Source organism: Panulirus ornatus, chromosome 23 (genome assembly GCF_036320965.1).
Source record: "Panulirus ornatus isolate Po-2019 chromosome 23, ASM3632096v1, whole genome shotgun sequence".
NCBI classification, from domain to species: Eukaryota; Metazoa; Arthropoda; class Malacostraca; order Decapoda; family Palinuridae; genus Panulirus; species Panulirus ornatus.
In genome coordinates this window covers 16,070,444-16,093,273 of record NC_092246.1, presented here as the reverse complement: position 1 = coordinate 16,093,273, position 22,830 = coordinate 16,070,444, and the positions used below count along the sequence as shown (strand labels likewise).

The 22,830-nt window shown below is 41.3% G+C and overlaps 1 protein-coding gene across 1 annotated transcript in view; it reads right to left on the bottom strand.

The window, feature by feature from the left end:
- The window catches only part of LOC139756954 (cholesterol transporter ABCA5-like), a 239,602-nt gene that overhangs the window by 125,567 nt on the left and 91,205 nt on the right, over positions 1-22,830 (bottom strand). The window contains exons 11-13 of the mRNA XM_071676898.1: positions 22,420-22,496; positions 10,028-10,199; positions 3,419-3,560 (exon numbers count right to left, since the gene is read on the bottom strand). Of these exons, the coding sequence (XP_071532999.1) occupies positions 3,419-3,560; positions 10,028-10,199; positions 22,420-22,496 (391 nt within the window). The remainder of the gene's footprint in view (positions 1-3,418; positions 3,561-10,027; positions 10,200-22,419; positions 22,497-22,830) is intronic.

Genomic DNA, 22,830 nt, shown 5'->3' with positions numbered 1-22,830 from the left:
CACTGCTTCCCTAATACACCCCATTCCTCCCCCACTCCCCTTACGTCCTTTGTTCTCACCTTTTTCCATTCTGTGCTCAGCCTCTCCTGGTACTTCCTCACACAAGTCTCCTTCCCAAGCTCACTTACTCTCACCACTCTCTTCACCCCAACATTCTCTCTTCTTTTATGAAAACCTCTACAAATCTTCACCTTCGCCTCCACAAGATAATGATCATACATCCTTCCAGTTGCACCTCTCAGCATATTAACATCTAAAAGTCTCTCTTTCGCATGCCTATCAATTAACACGTAATCCAATAATGCTCTCTGGCCATCTCTCCTACTTACATACGTATATTTAAGTATATATCTCTTTTTAAACCAGGTATTCCCAATCACCAGTCCTTTTGCAGCACATACGTCTACAAGCTCTTCACCATTTCCATTTACAACACTGAACACCCCATGTACATCAATTATTCCCTCAACTTCCACATTACTCACCTTTGCATTCAAATCACCCATCACTATAACCTGGTCTCATGCATCAAAACTACTAACACACTCACTCAGCTGCTCCCAAAACACTTGCCTCTCATGATCTTTCTTCTCATGCCCAGGTGCGTATGCACCAGTAATCACCCATTTCTTCGCATGCCCAGGTGCAAATGCACCAATAATCACTCATCTCTCTCCATCCACTTTCAGCTTTACCCATATCAATCTTGAGTTTACTTTCTTACACTCTATCACATACTCCCACCACTCCTGTTTCAGGAGTAGTGCTACTCCTTCCCTTGCTCGTGTCCTTTCACTAACCCGACTTTACTCCCAAGACATTTCGAAACCACTCTTCCCCTTTACCCTTGAGCTTCGTTTCACTCACAGCCATAACATCTAGGTTCCTTTCCTTAAGCATACTACCTATCTCTCCTTTTTTCTCATCTTGGTTATATCCACACACATTTAGACACCCCAACCTGAGCCTTCGAGGAGGATGAGCACTCCCCACGTGACTCATTCTTCTGTTTCCTCTTTTAGAAAGTTAAAATACAAGGAGGGGAGGGTTTCTAGCCCCCCGCTCCCGTCCCCTTTTATTGCCTTCTATGACATGTGAGGAATGCGTGGGAAGTATTCTTTCTCCCCTATCCTCAGGGATACATATATTTATTACTTATACTTATCATTTATTATTTTGGTTCGTCGCTGTCTCCCGTGTTAGCGAGGTAGTGCAAGGAAACAGATGAAAGAATCGCCCAACCTACCCACATAGACATGTATATACATACACGTCCACACACGCAAATATACATACCTATACATCTCAACGTATACATACATATACACACACAGACATAGGCATATATACACATGTGCATAATTCATACTGTCTGCCTTTATTCATTCCCATCGCCACCTCACCACACATGAAATAACAGCCCCCTCCCCCCATCATGTGCGCAAGGTAGCGCTAGGAAAAGACAACAAAGGCCCCATTTGTTCATACTCAGTCTCTAGCTGTCATGTAATAATGCACCGAAACAACAGCTCCCTTTCCACATCTAGGCCCCACAGAACTTTCCATGGTTTACCCCAGATGCTTCACATGCCCTGGTTCAATCCACTGACAGCACGTCAACCCCGGTATACGATATCGTTCCAATTCACTCTATTCCTTGCACGCCTTTCACCCTCCTGCATGTTCAGGCCCCGATCACTCAAAATCTTTTTCACTCCATCTTTCTACCTCCAGTTTGGTCTCAAAACACCCTCTTCTGCTCTCTTAACCACACTCTTTTTATTACCACACATCTCTCTTACCCTTACATTACTTACTCGATCAAACCTCCTCACACCACATATTGTCCTCAAACATCTCACTTTCCGCCACATCCACCCTCCTGCACGCAACTCTATCCATAGCCCACGCCTCGCAAACATACAACATTATAGGAACCACTATTCCTTCAAACATACCCATTTTTGCTTTCCAAGATAATGTTCTCCACTTCCACACGTCCTTCAAGGCTCCCAGAATTTTCACCCCCTTCCCCACTCTATGATTGACTTCCGCTTCCATGGTTCCATCCACTGCCAAATCCACTCCCAGATATCTAAAACACTTCACTTCCTCCAGTTTTTCTCCATTCAAACTTACCTCCCAATTGACGACCCTCAACCCTACTGTACCTAATAACCTTGCTCTTATTCACATTTACTCTCAACTTTCTTCTCTCACAGGCATTACCAAACTCAGTCACCAACTTCTGCAGTTTCTCACATGAATCAGCCACCAGCGCTGTATCATCAGCGAACAACTGACTCACTTCCCAAGCTCTCTCATCCACAACAGACTGCATACTTGCCCCCTCTTTCCAAAACTCTTGCATTCACCTCCCTAACAACCCCATCCATAAACAAATTAAACAACCATGGAGACATCACACACCCCTGCCGCATACCTACATTCACTGAGAACCAATCACTTTCCTCTCTTCCTACACGTACACATGCCTTACATCCTCGATAAAAACTTCTCACTGCTTCTAACAACTTGCCTCCCACACCATATATTCTTAATACCTTCCACAGAGCATCTCTATTAACTCTATCATATGCTTTCTCCACATCCATATATGCTATATACAAATCCATTTGTTTTTCTAAGTATTTCTTACATACATTCTTCAAAGCAAACACCTGATCCACACATCCTCTACCACTTCTGAAACCACACTGCTCTTCCCCAATCTGATGCTCTGTACATGCCTTCACCCTCTCAATCAATACCCTCCCATATAATTTACCAGGAATACTCAACAAACTTATACCTCTGTAATTTGAGCACTCACTCTTATCCCCTTTGCCTTTGTACAATGGCACTATGCAAGCATTCCGCCAATCCTCAGGCACCTCACCATGAATCATACATAGATTAAATAACCTTACCAACCAGTCAACAATAAAGTCACCCCCTTTTTTAATAGATTCCACTGCAATACCATCCAAACCTGCTGCCTTGCCGGCTTTCATCTTCCGTAAAGCTTTTACTACCTCTTCTCTATTTACCAAATCATTTTCCCTAACCCTCTCACTTTGCACACCACCTCAACCAAAACACCCTATATCTGCCACTCTATCATCCAACACATTCAACAAACCTTCAAAATACTCACTCCATCTCCTTCTCACATCACCACTACTTGTTATCACCTCGCCATTAGCCCCTTTCACTGAAGTTCCCATTTGCTCCCTTGTCTTACATGTATATATATATATATATATATATATATATATATATACATGTACATATTCATATTTGCTTGCCTTCATCCACGTTATATAAGTTAAAATTCTTACTAATACTTTCTAAAAGATTGTGAACACCTATTGGGAAAGTTAACAAAATGCACCAAACTGTTGAGAAAATAACTCACCTAATATCCATGCCAAAGATTGTGGCATAGCCCTCTGATGGACTTGTCATGCCTGTTAGTATGTTGAACAGTGTTGTTTTCCCTGCTCCATTGTGACCTAAGATTGCTGTTATTTGACCTTCATAAATGTCAAGGCTGAAACCTGTTAAGATGCAATTTAAAATCAAAGGGCAAAGTACCATGCTTATTTACATATACAGATTTATGGATATTCTGACAAAAATCCCTTATAAAAGTAATGAATAAGTCTATTTACTGATTGCAAACAAAGTGTTTCTCATATACAAAACAGAGTGAGCTATGTTGAATCTTCTCTATTTTCAGGTAACACCAATGCTTAACACACTATATAAGACAATACATTGAACTTAAAATAACACTAAAACAGCCACCTTCTGCCTGCAGGGTAGACTTCATCTATATTACCTATATCTTCTTTGTCTTGTCCCATATTTCAATCAAAACAATAGAACAACAGTCATGGTACATCCTAAAATATATATCATCTCTTATGTATATCAATTATTTTTTTTTTCTTTTAGTTTTTGCTTTGTCGCTGTCTCCCGCGTTTGCGAGGTAGCACAAGGAAACAGACGAAAGAAATGGCCCAACCCACCCCCATACACATGTATATACATACGTCCACACACACAAATATACATACCTACACAGCTTTCCATGGTTTACCCCAGATGCTTCACATGCCCTGATTCAATCCACTGACAGCACGTCAACCCTGGTATACCACATCGATCCAATTCACTCTATTCCTTGCCCTCCTTTCACCCTCCTGCATGTTCAGGCCCCGATCACACAAAATCTTTTTCACTCCATCTTTCCACCTCCAATTTGGTCACCCACTTCTCCTCGTTCCCTCCACCTCCGACACATATATCCTCTTGGTCAATCTTTCCTCACTCATTCTCTCCATGTGCCCAAACCATTTCAAAACACCCTCTTCTGCTCTCTCAACCACGCTCTTTTTATTTCCACACATCTCTCTTACCCTTATGTTACTCACTCGATCAAACCACCTCACACCACATATTGTCCTCAAACATCTCATTTCCAGCACATCCATCCTCCTGCGCACAACTCTATCCACAGCCCACGCCTCGCAACCATACAACATTGTTGGAACCACCATTCCTTCAAACATAACCATTTTTGCTTTCCGAGATAATGTTCTCGACTTCCACACATTCTTCAAGGCTCCCAGGATTTTCGCCCCCTCCCCCACCCTATGATCCACTTCCGCTTCCATGGTTCCATCCGCTGCCAGATCCACTCCCAGATATCTAAAACACTTTACTTCCTCCAGTTTTTCTCCATTCAAACTTACCTCCCAATTGACTTGACCCTCAACCCTACTGTACCTAATAACCTTGCTCTTATTCACATTTACTCTTAACTTTCTTCTTTCACATACTTTACCAAACTCAGTCACCAGCTTCAGCAGTTTCTCACATGAATCAGCCACCAGCGCTGTATCATCAGCGAACAACAACTGACTCACTTCCCAAGCTCTCTCATCAACAACAGACTTCATACTTGCCCCCTCTTTCCAAAACTCTTGCATTCACCTCCCTAACAACCCCATCCATAAACAAATTAAACAACCATGGAGACATCACACACCCCTGCCGCAAACCTACATTCACTGAGAACCAATCACTTTCCTCTCTTCCTACACGTACACATGCCTTACATCCTCGATAAAAACTTTTCACTGCTTCTAACAACTTGCCTCCCACACCATATATTCTTAATACCTTCCACAGAGCATCTCTATCAACTCTATCATATGCCTTCTCCACATCCATAAATGCTACATACAAATCCATTTGCTTTTCTAAGTATTTCTCACATACATTCTTCAAAGCAAACACCTGATCCACACATCCTCTACCACTTCTGAAACCACACTGCTCTTCCCCAATCTGATGCTCTGTACATGCCTTCACCCTCTCAATCAATACTCTCCCATATAATTTACCAGGAATACTCAACAAACTTATACCTCTGTAATTTGAGCACTCACTCTTATCCCCTTTGCCTTTGTACAATGGCACACTGCACGCATTCCACCAATCCTCAGGCACCTCACCATGAGTCATACATACATTAAATAACCTTACCAACCAGTCAATAATACAGTCACCCCCTTTTTTAATAAATTCCACTGCAATACCATCCAAACCTGCTGCCTTGCCGGCTTTCATCTTCCGCAAAGCTTTTACTACCTCTTCTCTGTTTACCAAATCATTTTCCCTAACCCTCTCACTTTGCACACCGCCTCGACCAAAACACCCTATATCTGCCACTCTATCATCAAACACATTCAACAAACCTTCAAAATACTCACTCCATCTCCTTCTCACATCACCACTACTTGTTATCACCTCCCCATTTGCGCCCTTCACTGAAGTTCCCATTTGCTCCCTTGTCTTATGCACTTTATTTACCTCCTTCCAGAACATCTTTTTATTCTCCCTAAAATTTAATGATTCTCTCTCACCCCAACTCTCATATGCCCTCTTTTTCACCTCTTCCACCTTTCTCTTGACCTCCTGTCTCTTTCTTTTATACATCTCCCACTCAATTGCATTTTTTCCCTGCAAAAATCGTCCAAATGCCTCTCTCTTCTCTTTCACTAATAATCTTACTTCTTCATCCCAATTATAGCCAATGATAAAAATAATTATGGTGCATCCCAAAATATATGACAACAACACTCATGATACATCCTAAAATATATCCAAACATCTGTGATGCATATAACTACAGCTAATGATAACAATAATCATGGTAAATCCTAAAATATGTCTCATCATTCCAATTCACTCTATCCTGCACACATCTTTCACCATCCTGCATGTTAGGCCCTGATCACTCAAAATTTTTACTCCATCCTTCCACATTCAATTTCATGTTACCCTTCTCCCGGTGTCCACTTCTTATACATATAACCTCTTCGTCAAACTCTCCTGACTCATTCTCTCCATAAACCTATAACACTTTAGCATTTCCTCTGCAGCTCTCTCAATCATACTCTTCTTAGCTCCACACCTTTATCTTACCATTTCATTATTTACTTGATCAATCCTCTTCACACCACATAATGTACTCAAACATTTCATTTCTAATACATCAACTCTTCTCACATATTGTCATCTATAGCCCATGAATTGCATCCATATACTGTCATTGAAACAACTTTACTTTCAAATGTACCCATTTGTGCCCTCTCAGATAATAACCTCTCTTTTCTCCCTTGCTAAACCTAATAACCTTGCTTCTATGCATTTTTTTTTTTTTTGCTTTGTCGCTGTCTCCCGCGTTTGCGAGGTAGCGCAAGGAAACAGACGAAAGAAATGGCCCACACACGCAAATATACATACCTACACAGCTTTCCATGGTTTACCCCAGACGCTTCACATGCCCTGATTCAATCCACTGACAGCACGTCAACCCCGGTATACCACATCGATCCAATTCACTCTATTCCTTGCCCTCCTTTCACCCTCCTGCATGTTCAGGCCCCGATCACACAAAATCTTTTTCACTCCATCTTTCCACCTCCAATTTGGTCTCCCACTTCTCCTCGTTCCATCCACCTCTGACACATGTATCCTCTTGGTCAATCTTTCCTCACTCATTCTCTCCATGTGCCCAAACCATTTCAAAACACCCTCTTCTGCTCTCTCAACCACACTCTTTTTATTTCCACACATCTCTCTTACCCTTACGTTACTTATTCGATCAATCCACCTCACACCACATATTGTCCTCCAACGTCTCATTTCCAGCACATCCATCCTCCTGCGCACAACTCTATCCATAGCCCACGCCTCGCAACCATACAACATTGTTGGAACCACTATTCCTTCAAACATACCCATTTTTGCTTTCCGAGATAATGTTCTCGACTTCCACACATTCTTCAAGGCTCCCAGGATTTTCGCCCCCTCCCCCACCCTATGATCCACTTCCGCTTCCATGGTTCCATCCGCTGCCAGATCCACTCCCAGATATCTAAAACACTTTACTTCCTCCAGTTTTTCTCCATTCAAACTTACCTCCCAATTGACTTGACCCTCAACCCTACTGTACCTAATAACCTTGCTCTTATTCACATTTACTCTTAACTTTCTTCTTTCACACACTTTACCAAACTTAGTCACCAGCTTCTGCAGTTTCTCACATGAATCAGCCGCCAGCGCTGTATCATCAGCGAACAACAACTGACTCACTTCCCAAGCTCTCTCATCCACAACAGACTTCATACCTGCCCCTCTTTCCAAAACTCTTGCATTCACCTCCCTAACAACCCCATCCATAAACAAATTATACAACCATGGAGACATCACACACCCCTGCCGCAAACCTACATTCACTGAGAACCAATCACTTTCCTCTCTTCCTACACGTACACATGCCTTACATCCTCGATAAAAACTTTTCACTGCTTCTAACAACTTGCCTCCCACACCATATATTCTTAATACCTTCCACAGAGCATCTCTATCAACTCTATCATATGCCTTCTCCACATCCATAAATGCTACATACAAATCCATTTGCTTTTCTAAGTATTTCTCACATACATTCTTCAAAGCAAACACCTGATCCACACATCCTCTACCACTTCTGAAACCACACTGCTCTTTCCCAATCTGATGCTCTGTACATGCCTTCACCCTCTCAATCAATACCCTCCCATATAATTTACCAGGAATACTCAACAAACTTATACCTCTGAAATTTGAGCACTCACTCTTATCCCCTTTGCCTTTGTACAATGGCACTATGCACGCATTCCGCCAATCCTCCGGCACCTCACCATGAGTCATACATACATTAAATAACCTTACCAACCAGTCAATAATACAGTCACCCCCTTTTTTAATAAATTCCACTGCAATACCATCCAAACCTGCTGCCTTGCCGGCTTTCATCTTCCGCAAAGCTTTTACTACCTCTTCTCTGTTTACCAAATCATTTTCCCTAACCCTCTCACTTTGCACACCACCTCGACCAAAACACCCTATATCTGCCACTCTATCATCGAACACATTCAACAAACCTTCAAAATACTCACTCCATCTCCTTCTCACATCACCACTACTTGTTATCACCTCCCCATTTGCGCCCTTCACTGAAGTTCCCATTTGCTCCCTTGTCTTACACACTTTATTTACCTCCTTCCAGAACATCTTTTCATTCTCCCTAAAATTTAATGATACTCTCTCACCCCAACTCTCATTTGCCCGCTTTTTCACCTCTTGCACCTTTCTCTTGACCTCCTGTCTCTTTCTTTTATACATCTCCCACTCAATTGCATTTTTTCCCTGCAAAAATCGCCCAAATGCCTCTCTCTTCTCTTTCACTAATAATCTTACTTCTTCATCCCACCACTCACTACCCTTTCTAATCAACCCACCTCCCACTCTTCTCATGCCACAAGCATCTCTTGCGCAATCCATCACTGATTCCCTAAATACATCCCATTCCTCCCCCACTCCCCTTACTTCCATTGTTCTCACCTTTTTCCATTCTGTACTCAGTCTCTCCTGGTACTTCCTCACACAAGTCTCCTTCCCAAGCTCACTTACTCTCACCACCCTCTTCACCCCAACATTCACTCTTCTTTTCTGAAAACCCATACAAATCTTCACCTTAGCCTCCACAAGATAATGATCAGACATCCCTCCAGTTGCACCTCTCAGCACATTAACATCCAAAAGTCTCTCTTTCGCGCGCCTGTCAATTAACACGTAATCCAATAACACTCTCTGGCCATCTCTCCTACTTACATACGTATACTTATGTATATCTCGCTTTTTAAACCAGGTATTCCCAATCACCAGTTCTATGCATATTTGCTCTAAATTTCCTTCCACACACTCTCTCAACCTTAGACACCAACTTCTGCAGTTTCTCAGTCAAATCTACCACCAGAGCAGTGTCATCAGCAAACAACAACTGACTCACTTCCCAGGCCCCCCTTTACCCACTCCAGACTGCATGTGCACACCTTTCAACAAAACCCTTGCATTTACTTCCCTCATCACCCCATTAATACACATATCAAATAGCCATGGTGACACCTCAGACCTATGCTGGAGACCCACCTTCACCTGCAACCACCCACCCTCCTTTCTACATACTTGCAAACATACCTTGCACTCTTGATAAAACACCCATACTGCTTTTAATAAATTTCCTCCCACACCATATATTTTTCACAACTTCCACAAAGCATCTTCATCGACCCTATCATACATTTTCTCCAGATCCATACGTGTCACATACAAATCCTTCTGTTACTCTAAGTATTTCTAACATATTCTTCAAAGCAAACACCTAATCCACACATCCTCTATCACTCTTGAAACCACACTGTTCCTCCCCAACCATATGCTTTGTACAGGCCTTCATCCTCTCAAACAACTTAACAGGTACACTCAACAAACTCATACCTCTGTAGTTTGAACACTCATCTGTTTCTCCCTTGCCTTTAACAATGGAGATTCTCAAATCTCCTCAGACAAACCAAACTTGGAGAAGAAGTATTTTCTGTTCTTTACAGAAACAATCCATATATACCATCTACAGCTTTCACAGGTTCCTTTCCAGAAGGGTGATACGTCTTCTTCAAATTTCGAATACAAACAGCTATTTTTCCACAGAGTTCAGAGGAGACTGGTTCTACATCAGAGTTTGCTGGTGGCTCAGTGTCCTCAAAACCTTCATTATCTGACCTTTCCATAGAGACAAACTGCAAAATGCAAGTAAACAAGATATTATCCAATAAAAAGTCCAAACATGAGCAAATATCAACATGTAATATGAGAAGCATTTCTCTAAACGTGTCAAGACAGCAAGTGTTGTCAATCATTCAGTTCAAGCATATAACACTGCCTCTTTGGAATATATAGGGAACTGAAATTATTTATTTTCAATTAAAGAAAAGGGCAATGTCTCACTTTCTGCTTTTCAAACAATTTATTCCATTAAAAAGGGGAAAATATTGAGACAATTACAGCCCTGATTTCTAAACCAATAAGACACTGTAAACAATAAATATTTTGTGAAACGTGCAAAGAAAGAATAATAAAAGATCACAGCAGGCAACTATGCAAGAAACTTATTAGAAAAGGCAAAGCAGCAGTTTTATTCCTAATACCTGTTTAAAGTTGAATATGCATTCCTGGAAACACCATTTAGCATAACCCAGAGGGGACTGCAGTCCTAAAGGAGATTTTACAACCTATCTATAACACAAAAAAAATTGATAAAATACTAAGAAATATCCACAAAAAATTAATAAAATACCAAGAAATATCCAACACAATATATGTATACCTTTAATCTACATTACTGAATAAGATATACAGCTTAAAAAATATTGCTTTTAAATGAAAAACAGACTAGGTACAAACATGGTACATATTCTGATCTTAAATCCAGACACTCTCATAGGTGATCTTTGTTGCAACTACACGTGTCACACTGGAGGCACACTTGCACACCATATTTGCATGCTCAAGTACTGTTCTCAATGATGCAGTCATGGGTCTGTGCTTAGTGAGAGCATTTGTGGTCTTAGGAAAAGATGTTACAGAGACATTCTGGGTGGTGGTTAATACATGATGCTCATGACCTTACTGATTCTAGCAGTTAACAGCTCAAATCCTAAAAAAAACAACCAACATAATATAGCTGGCAGTTCAAATGCTCCAACAATATCAATATCACACTGACAAGAATAAAATCCCTTTGTTGTATCTAATTGTACTTCCAAGCTGATGCTTTTCCTACTCTTCTTACCACAAGGACAAGAGTCACTTAGGCACTTTCCACACATACCTGGGAATTTGAGGTTACAGTATACTGAAACATTTTTTTCATGTCTATACAATTTCATTTATCTTTTTCATCACTGCCATGTAAGCAAATCATTAGCTAAAGAGGCATGATCAGTAGGGAATATAATATCTAGTATCAGAGGTGTGAATAAACAGAGGAATCTGAGTCATAAAACTGTAAATACAAACAGTAAATTGAGGTCTAAAAATTGTACGACCGTAAATCAAGTTCAAATGATGGGGTTCCAAAAGTGAAAAACTCCTTCATCACACTGTGCAACATAATCATAAAGAGGTAGTTGCTTGCCCAACACAATGCATACAAGAGGAACCAGTCAGGTGCTCCTTCCTTCAACAAGAACTAATCAGATGCTCCTCCCTTTAGGCATTTAACAAACAGAGCTGGTGGTCCAGGAAAGATGAAAGGAGAGGAAAGGACATGACAGTCATGATGACACAAGCAAAAATGAATAACCATCTCATTCCTCAAAGCATGTTTTCTCTTTGTCAAACCACCATACCTCTTGCTGCCATATCACCATACCTCTTCCTGCCATTAATCAAACTGCAAGTCTTGAAGGGTTGTGATGGTTAAATTAGATCACATAGAGTTACTAGATATTCACAAAGATTTGCTACTCTACTTTTCTAATCTACGGGGAAAAAAAGTGTATTCTTCACCTTATCACACAATTTTCTTTTGTTATCCTTAGGCTGCTGCAAAGAAAGAAGCAATATGAAAGCAGTTGTAAAGGAGACAGGGAAACTTAAAAAGACTTGAGAAAATAAAAAAGTTCAGCAAACTATTTACACACTAAAATCACTCTTCTCTGTAAGGAGATATACTTATTCTATTTATTTTGCTTTGTTGCTGTCTCCCGCGTTTGCGAGGTAGCGCAAGGAAACAGACGAAAGAAATGGCCCAACCCACCCCCATACCCAATGTATACACACACACGTCCACACATGCAAATATACATACCTATACATCTCAATGTACACATATATATACATACACAGACACATACATATATACCCATGTACACAATTCACACTGTCTGCCCCCATTCACTCCCATCGCCACCTCGCCACAATGGAATACCTTCCCCCTCCCCCCTCATGTGTGTGAGGTAGCACTAGGAAAAGACAACAATGGCCCCATTCGTTCACACTCAGTCTCTAGCTGCCATGCAATAATGCCCGAAACCACAGCTCCCTTTCCACACAACTTTCCATGGTTTACCCCAGATGCTTCACATGCCCTGATTCAATCCACTGACAGCACGTCAACCCCGGTAAACCACATCGATCCAATTCACTCTATACCTTGCCCTCCTTTCACCCTCCTGCATGTTCAGGCCCCAATCACACAAAATCTTTTTCACCCCATCTTTCCATCTCCAATTTGGTCTCCCACTTCTCCTCGTTCCCTCCACCTCCGACACATATATCCTCTTGGTCAATCTTTCCTCACTCATTCTCTCCATGTGCCCAAACCATTTCAAAACACCCTCTTCTGCTCTCTCAACCACGCTCTTTTTATTTCCAGACATCTCTCTGACCTTACATTACTTACTCGATCAAACCACCTCACACCACACACTGTCCTCAAACATCTCATTTCCAGCACATCCACCCTCCTGTGCACAACTCTATCCATAGCCCACGCCTCGCAACCATACAACATTGTTGGAACCACTATTCCTTCAAACATACCCATTTTTGCTTTCCGAGATAATGTTCTCGACTTCCACACATTCTTCAAAGCTCCCAGGATTTTCGCCCCCTCCCCCACCCTATGATTCACCTCCACTTCCATGGTTCCATCCGCTGCCAGATCCACTCCCAGATATCTAAAACACTTTACTTCCTCCAGTTTTTCTCCATTCAAACTTACCTCCTAATTGACTTGACCCTCAACCCTACTGTACCTAATAGCCTTGCTCTTATTCACATTTACTCTTAACTTTCTTCTTTCACACACTTTACCAAACTCAGTCACCAGCTTCTGCAGTTTCTCACATGAATCAGCCACCAGCGCTGTATCATCAGCGAACAACAACTGACTCACTTCCCAAGCTCTCTCATCCACAACAGACTTCATACTTGCCCCTCTTTCCAAAACTCTTGCATTCACCTCCCTAACAACCCCATCCATAAACAAATTAAACAACCATGGAGACATCACACACCCCTGCCGCAAACCTACATTCACTGAGAACCAATCACTTTCCTCTCTTCCTACACGTACACATGCCTTACATCCTCGATAAAAACTTTTCACTGCTTCTAACAACTTGCCTCCCACACCATATATTCTTAATACCTTCCACAGAGCATCTCTATCAACTCTATCATATGCCTTCTCCAGATCCATAAATGCTACATACAAATCCATTTGCTTTTCTATGTATTTCTCACATACATTCTTCAAAGCAAACATCTGATCCACACATCCTCCACCACTTCTGAAACCACACTGCTCTTCCGCAATCTGATGCTCTGTACATGCCTTCACCCTCTCAATCAATACCCTCCCAGAAAATTTACCAGGAATACTCAACAAACTTATACCTCTGTAATTTGAGCACTCACTCTTATCCCCTTTGCCTTTGTACAATGGCACTATGCACGCATTCCGCCAATCCTCAGGCACCTCACCATGAGTCATACATACATTAAATAACCTTACCAACCAGTCAACAATACAGTCACCCCCTTTTTTAATAAATTCCACTGCAATACCATCCAAACCTGCTGCCTTGCCGGCTTTCATCTTCCGCAAAGCTTTTACTACCTCTTCTCTGTTTACCAAATCATTTTCCCTAACCCTCTCACTTTGCACACCACCTCGACCAAAACACCCTATATCTGCCACTCTATCATCAAACACATTCAACAAACCTTCAAAATACTTACTCCATCTCCTTCTCACATCACCACTACTTGTTATCACCTCCCCATTTGCGCCCTTCACTGAAGTTCTCATTTGCTCCCTTGTCTTACGCACTTTATTTACCTCCATCCAGAACATCTTTTTATTCTCCCTAAAATTTAATGATACTCTCTCACACCAACTCTCATTTGCCCTCTTTTTCACCTCTTGCACCTTTCTCTTGACCTCCTGTCTCTTTCTTTTATACCTCTCCCACTCAATTGCATTTTTTCCCTGCAAAAATCGTCCAAATGCCACTCTTTTCTCTTTCACTAATAATCTTACTTCTTCATCCCACCACTCACTACCCTTTCTAATCAACCCACCTCCCACTCTTCTCATGCCACAAGCATCGTTTGCGCACTCCATCACTGATTCCCTAAATACATCCAATTCCTCCCCCACTCCCCTCCATTCTGTACTCAGTCTCTCCTGATACTTCCTCACACAAGTCTCCTTCCCAAGCTCACTTACTCTCACCACCCTCTTCACCCTAACATTCACTCTTCTTTTCTGAAAACCCATACAAATCTTCACCTTAGCCTCCACAAGATAATGATCAGACATCCCTCCAGTTGTACCTCTCAGCACATTAACATCCAAAAGTCTCTCTTTCGCGCGCCTGTCAATTAACACGTAATCCAATAACGCTCTCTGGCCATCTCTCCTACTTACATACGTATACTTATGTATATCTCACTTTTTAAACCAGGTATTCCCAATCACCAGTCCTTTTTCAGCACATAAATCTACAAGCTCTTCACCATTTCCATTTACAACACTGAGCACCCCATGTATACCAATTATTCCCTCAACTGCCACATTACTCACCTTTGCATTCAAATCACCCATCACTATAACCCGCTCTCGTGCATCAAAACCACTAACACACTCATTCAGCTGCTCCCAAAACACTTGCCTCCCATGATCTTTCTTCTCATGCCCAGGTGCATATGCACCAATAATCACCCATCTCTTTCCATCAACATTCAGTTTTACCCATATTAATTGAGAATTTACTTTCTCACATTCTATCACATACTCCCACAACTCCTGTTTCAGGAGTAGTGCTACTCCTTCCCTTGCTCTTGTCCTCTCACTAACCCCTGACTTTACCCCCAAGACATTCCCAAACCACTCTTCCCCTTTACCCTTGAGCTTCGTTTCACTCAGAGCCAAATCATCCAGGTTCCTTTCCTCAAACATACTACCTATCTCTCCTTTTTTCACATCTTGGTTACATCCACACACATTTAGACACCCTAGTCTGAGCCTTCGAGGAGGATGAGCACTCCCCGCGTGACTCCTTCTTCTGTTTCTCATTTTAGAAAGTTAAAAATACAAGGAGGGGAGGATTTCTGGCCCCCCGCTCCTGACCCCTCTAGTTGCCTTCTACGACACGCGAGGAATGCGTGGGAAGTATTCTTTCACCCCTATCCCCAGGGATAATATATATAATTGGGAGGTGAGTTTGAATGGAGAAAAACTGGAGGAAGTGAAGTGTTTTAGATATCTGGGAGTGGATCTGTCAGCGGATGGAACCATGGAAGCGGAAGTGGATCATAGGGTGGGGGAGGGGGCGAAAATTTTGGGAGCCTTGAAAAATGTGTGGAAGTCGAGAACATTATCCCGGAAAGCAAAAATGGGTATGTTTGAAGGAATAGTGGTTCCAACAATGTTGTATGGTTGCGAGGCGTGGGCTATGGATAGAGTTGTGCGCAGGAGGATGGATGTGCTGGAAATGAGATGTTTGAGGACAATGTGTGGTGTGAGGTGGTTTGATCGAGTAAGTAACGTAAGGGTAAGAGAGATGTGTGGAAATAAAAAGAGCGTGGTTGAGAGAGCAGAAGAGGGTGTTTTGAAGTGGTTTGGGCACATGGAGAGAATGAGTGAGGAAAGATTGACCAAGAGGATATATGTGTCGGAGGTGGAGGGAACGAGGAGAAGAGGGAGACCAAATTGGAGGTGGAAAGATGGAGTGAAAAGGATTTTGTGTGATCGGGGCCTGAACATGCAGGAGGGTGAAAGGAGGGCAAGGAATAGAGTGAATTGGAGCGATGTGGTATACAGGGGTTGACGTGCTGTCAGTGGATTGAATCAAGGCATGTGAAGCGTCCGGGGTAAACCATGGAAAGCTGTGTAGGTATGTATATTTGCGTGTGTGGACGTGTGTATGTACATGTGTATGGGGGGGGTTGGGCCATTTCTTTCGTCTGTTTCCTTGCGCTACCTCACAAACGCGGGAGACAGCGACGAGGTATAAAAAAAAAAAAATATATATATATATATATATATATATATATATATATATATATATATATATATATATATATATATACATACACATATACATACACATATACATACACATATACATACACATATACATACACATACACACATACATACGCACATATACACACATGCACACATACATATATATATATACATATGAAAAATGTAGGAAATAATTTAGAAAACTGAAACTTCTAGCTTGAAATGAAATGAAAAATGAATGTCACATAATGGTTCAACCTCTGGCTATGGAAAAGGAGATATCACCCAAAATATTTCTTTAAATGTTAACTGTTTACATTATATGAAGAAAAAAATTCATCCTCAATAACTGATACATTAAAATTATTTTATGTATGAGAACAGAAGGAAACAAAAAACATATTGGAAAAAAGAGGATAAATCTTGTAGCATGAAAACTCACTAATCAGTAAATACCATTAGGAACTCCTTCAATGGGGTGGCCATGGCTAAAATGTCTCAGTACCACTTCTTAGCCTTTAGTGCCTAATCCTTAACAGGCCACGGACAAAGGGCAACTCTAGCACAGTTTCCAGAAACTCCTACCTAATGTTCCTACTGACTACTTCTATATAATGTGTCTACCTAATGTTCCTACCTACTACTTCTACCTAAAGCTCCCACCTAATGCATCTAGCAACTACTTCTACCTGAAGTTTCTAACAGTTCCCACCTCCTACTTCTATCTACTGCTCCAACAATTTTGTCAAAAGGCAGGGCTAGCACATAGCACTCACCACAGGATAATCTAGACTCATGAAGAATGAGCTGTGTGATCCAAGTGTTGTCAAGTGATGTATGACGAGGAGGGATTGCATGTTTATGGACTGAATGCCAGAAATCCATGTATGGGTGAGGCAGAAAGAAAAGACAGCTACCTGGGTCTGAGGAGTGCAACATGACAACCACTGAAGTGTTGACTCACTACAAAGCTGTCACTAACCCTTCCGATACCATGGCTGGTAGTACTGGTAATATATGTGGTTGGTGGCTACCTACCAACTACTACCTATAAATTTGATAGTTAAGCCCCAGAGAGCTCTTTTCAATATATTACTTGCTAGGGAGAAGTTCTTGAAGATTGGAAGTTATGCAGTGTAATAGTAATTTTCTAAAAAAAAAAAAAAAAAAAAAAAAAAAGGCAGTAAATCCTGCCCTGGAAATGATTAACCAATTAGCCTAAATGCTTGTGACTGCAAAACTTGGGGGAAACCATCATTTGCAACAAGAATGAAGATCATCTGCAGGTACACCAAATAAATGATTCTCAGCATGGTTTTTGATGAAACTGTTTATGTCCGGCAAATCTGCTTGTTTTCTATAATATAGTCAACATGAATTTATGGATGGGGTTGTTAGGGAGGTAAGACTGAGTTTGGTAAAGTGTGTGGAAGAAGAAAGTTAAGAGTAAATGTGAATAAGAGCAAGGTTATTAGGTACAGTAGGGTTGAGGGTCAAGTCAATTGGGAGGTGAGTGTGAATGGAGAAAAACTGGAGGAAGTGAAGTGTTTTAGATATCTGGGAGTGGATCTGGCAGCGGATGGAACCATGGAAGCGGAAGTGGATCATAGGGTGGGGGAGGGGGCGAAAATTCTGGGGGCCTTGAAGAATGTGTGGAAGTCGAGAACATTATCTCGGAAAGCAAAAATGGGTATGTTTGAAGGAATAGTGGTTCCAACAATGTTGTATGGTTGCGAGGCGTGGGCTATGGATAGAGTTGTGCGCAGGAGGATGGATGTGCTGGAAATGAGATGTTTGAGGACAATGTGTGGTGTGAGGTGGTTTGATCGAGTGAGTAACGTAAGGGTAAGAGAGATGTGTGGAAATAAAAAGAGCGTGGTTGAGAGAGCAGAAGAGGGTGTTTTGAAGTGGTTTGGGCACATGGAGAGAATGAGTGAGGAAAGATTGACCAAGAGGATATATGTGTCGGAGGTGGAGGGAACGAGGAGAAGAGGGAGACCAAATTGGAGGTGGAAAGATGGAGTGAAAAAGATTTTGTGTGATCGGGGCCTGAACATGCAGGAGGGTGAAAGGAGGGCAAGGAATAGAGTGAATTGGAGCGATGTGGTATACCGGGGTTGACGTGCTGTCAGTAGACTGAATCAAGGCATGTGAAGCGTCTGGGGTAAACCATGGAAAGCTGTGTAGGTATGTATATTTGCGTGTGTGGACGTATGTATATACATGTGTATGGGGGGGGGTTGGGCCATTTCTTTCGTCTGTTTCCTTGCGCTACCTCACAAATGCGGGAGACAGCGATAAAGTATAATAATATAATAATATGAATTAAGAGAGTAAAGCAGCTGATTTCATCTTTTGGATTTTCTGAAACCATTAGATAAAGTCACACATCAAAAATTACTACATGCCATTTATGGGACTGTATTTTGGTGGTTAGAAAATTGGACAGGTGGCCATTAGCCTCAGAATGAGTAACATGAGTGGTGTGCCACAGGGATCAGTTTTGGGACCAGTTCTCTTTTTCATGTATCTATCATGTATCTATCTATCTACTTTTATCTCTGATGCCTGTTCCCTCTTGGACTCACTCAAATGGGTAGCCACAGCAATATTCTCCAAACTAGTGAGCTTCAGTGCTGCTTCTTAGCCTTTAATGCCTTACCCTTTACAGGCCTTTGGCAAACAGCAACGTGAGCAGTGTTTGCAAAGGGTCCTACTTAATGTTCGTACTGACTACATCCACCTCATGCTCATGCTTAATGTTCCCACTTCCTATATGTAAATATATGTAAATAAATGACACTGGTGATAAACTAAATTGTAAGATTTTGAATTTCTAAATCAAACTAGGGTGGGGAATAAAACTACAACAGGTATCAAATGCTTACAAATTCAAACTAACAGAAAAACTAATGGACTGGGCTCACAAGCAGGTTAAAAACCCTTAACATTAATAAAGGCAAAACTGTACACATGAATAATCAAAATAGAAGGCAAGCCACAGTGATAATTCTGTTGAGCTACAAAATGTAAACGAGTTCAAAGTAATTGGTGTAATAATCTTTGATGACCTAAATCTAAATACCTTAAGTAGAGCAGAACAGCGGTAAAATAAGGTTAGCAAAATATATGTCTAAGAAGATAGTCTAAGAAGATAATCATCACTCTTTACAATTCACTGGTGTGTCTCTACCCTGAATACTGTGTTCAGTTTTAGTCAACCTACTCCAAAAAGAACATAGAGAGAATGGAATGTGAAGGGACAAGCAATTATGATGACTTCAGGACTGAAAAGCAAATCCTACGAGATGTCTAGATAACAAACTTATCTATCTTGGAAAAGAGAACATTAAGATGTGCTTTAATACAGGTATGCTAAATCTTCAAGGGGTCTGATCATCTAAATCTTATAAGCTGCTTAAGGCTATAATTGTCTCATTTCAGCTACAGTAATGGTTACAAACTCATGCGCAAGCATTTTACTCCAAATCATGCAAAGCGCTGTTTCTTCCATGCAATGTGCTGTTTCTTCCACTGGATTGTTTGGATATGACATGATATACCTATAAGAACAGCTTAAAAATATACCCCAGATACTATTTAGAAGTATGTAATTTCTTCTTTTTTTTTTTTTTTATACTTTGTCGCTGTCTCCCGCGTTTGCGAGGTAGCGCAAGGAAACAGACGAAAGAAATGGCCCAACCCCCCCCCCCATACACATGTACATACACACGTCCACACACGCAAATATACATACCTACACAGCTTTCCATGGTTTACCCCAGACGCTTCACATGCCTTGATTCAATCCACTGACAGCACGTCAACCCCTGTATACCACATCACTCCAATTCACTCTATTCCTTGCCCTCCTTTCACCCTCCTGCATGTTCAGGCCCCGATCACACAAAATCTTTTTCACTCCATCTTTCCACCTCCAATTTGGTCTCCCTCTTCTCCTCGTTCCCTCCACCTCCGACACATATATCCTCTTGGTCAATCTTTCCTCACTCATTCTCTCCATGTGCCCAAACCATTTCAAAACACCCTCTTCTGCTCTCTCAACCACGCTCTTTTTATTTCCACACATCTCTCTTACCCTTACGTTACTTACTCGATCAAACCACCTCACACCACACATTGTCCTCAAACATCTCATTTCCAGCACATCCATCCCCCTGCGCACAACTCTATCCATAGCCCACGCCTCGCAACCATACAACATTGTTGGAACCACTATTCCTTCAAACATACCCATTTTTGCTTTCCGAGATAATGTTCTCGACTTCCACACATTTTTCAAGGCTCCCAAAATTTTCGCCCCCTCCCCCACCCTATGATCCACTTCCGCTTCCATGGTTCCATCCGCTGACAGATCCACTCCCAGATATCTAAAACACTTCACTTCCTCCAGTTTTTCTCCATTCAAACTCACCTCCCAATTGACTTGACCCTCAACCCTACTGTACCTAATAACCTTGCTCTTATTCACATTTACTCTTAACTTTCTTCTTCCACACACTTTACCAAACTCAGTCACCAGCTTCTGCAGTTTCTCACATGAATCAGCCATCAGCGCTGTATCATCAGCGAACAACAACTGACTCACTTCCCAAGCTCTCTCATCCCCAACAGACTTCATACTTGCCCCTCTTTCCAGGACCCTTGCATTTACCTCCCTAACAACCCCATCCATAAACAAATTAAACAACCATGGAGACATCACACACCCCTGCCGCAAACCTACATTCACTGAGAACCAATCACTTTCCTCTCTTCCTACACGTACACATGCCTTACATCCTCGATAACAACTTTTCACTGCTTCTAACAACTTGCCTCCCACACCATATATTCTTAATACCTTCCACAGAGCATCTCTATCAACTCTATCATATGCCTTCTCCAGATCCATAAATGCTACATACAAATCCATTTGCTTTTCTAAGTATTTCTCACATACATTCTTCAAAGCAAACACCTGATCCACACATCCTCTACCACTTCTGAAACCGCACTGCTCTTCCCCAATCTGATGCTCTGTACATGCCTTCACCCTCTCAATCAATACCCTCCCATATAATTTACCAGGAATACTCAACAAACTTATACCTCTGTAATTTGAGCACTCACTCTTATCCCCTTTGCCTTTGTACAATGGCACTATGCATGCATTCCGCCAATCCTCAGGCACCTCACCATGAGTCATACATACATTAAATAACCTTACCAACCAGTCAACAATACAGTCACCCCCTTTTTTAATAAATTCCACTGCAATACCATCCAAACCTGCTGCCTTGCCGGCTTTCATCTTCCGCAAAGCTTTTACTACCTCTTCTCTGTTTACCAAATCATTTTCCCTAACCCTCTCACTTTGCACACCACCTCGACCAAAACACCCTATATCTGCCACTCTGTCATCAGACACATTCAACAAACCTTCAAAATACTCATTCCATCTCCTTCTCACATCACCACTACTTGTTATCACCTCCCCATTTACGCCCTTCACTGAAGTATGTAATGTTTACAGGTAATTCTCTTTAGACCACCTGTATGATTTTCTTTTCTTACCACATTAATCTCTCTCTTCTAATCTCTTCTACCATTAAAAACAGCATCGAAAGGACCAACACATCTGTTAACATCTGAATTACTTTGTATTCTTTGAATCCTTTTGTAAAGTCTATCTGAATTGTTGTGATACAAGGAGGAATGAATAAGGATGATGTGAAGGTTCAGAGTGCAGAGATCAGTGCTAAGTAAATGTTTTCTGAAGAATGTTCTGTTGAGGTCAATGTGGCATAACAGCATAACAAGTGATGGTACTTCATATCCAAAATACTGCTCTTAATGCATGTGAATCTCCTGAATCCATAGGTACTTTTAAATATCTAATTATCATATCATCCTACCTGAAAAGTCTTGTTGTTTGTCACCCAAAATGATTTCTGGAATAAAAACCATGGCTTCCTCTTCGTCCCATATTCACCTGAAAAAAATGAAAATGAATATTCTTAAAATATAATTAATATCTTGCACTTCAAACACATATCTAAAAAAGGCTCTTTACAGTGATAAAATCAAACACAAAATAATTTTTTTATCATGTTTTGTTATATTATTTGCTTAAATCTATAAGAAAACCAATCAGTCCATGAATATTGGGAAAAGTGATGGCACTTTTCAACTACCCCAAATTGCACAGAGGAATACAAAATGAATTGTGATGCACTGAAGACCCAGGAACTGAACTATATATGAACTATAAATAGACATGAATTTAAGCAGTTTATATCTAACCCTATTTACGACTGTTTTATGCT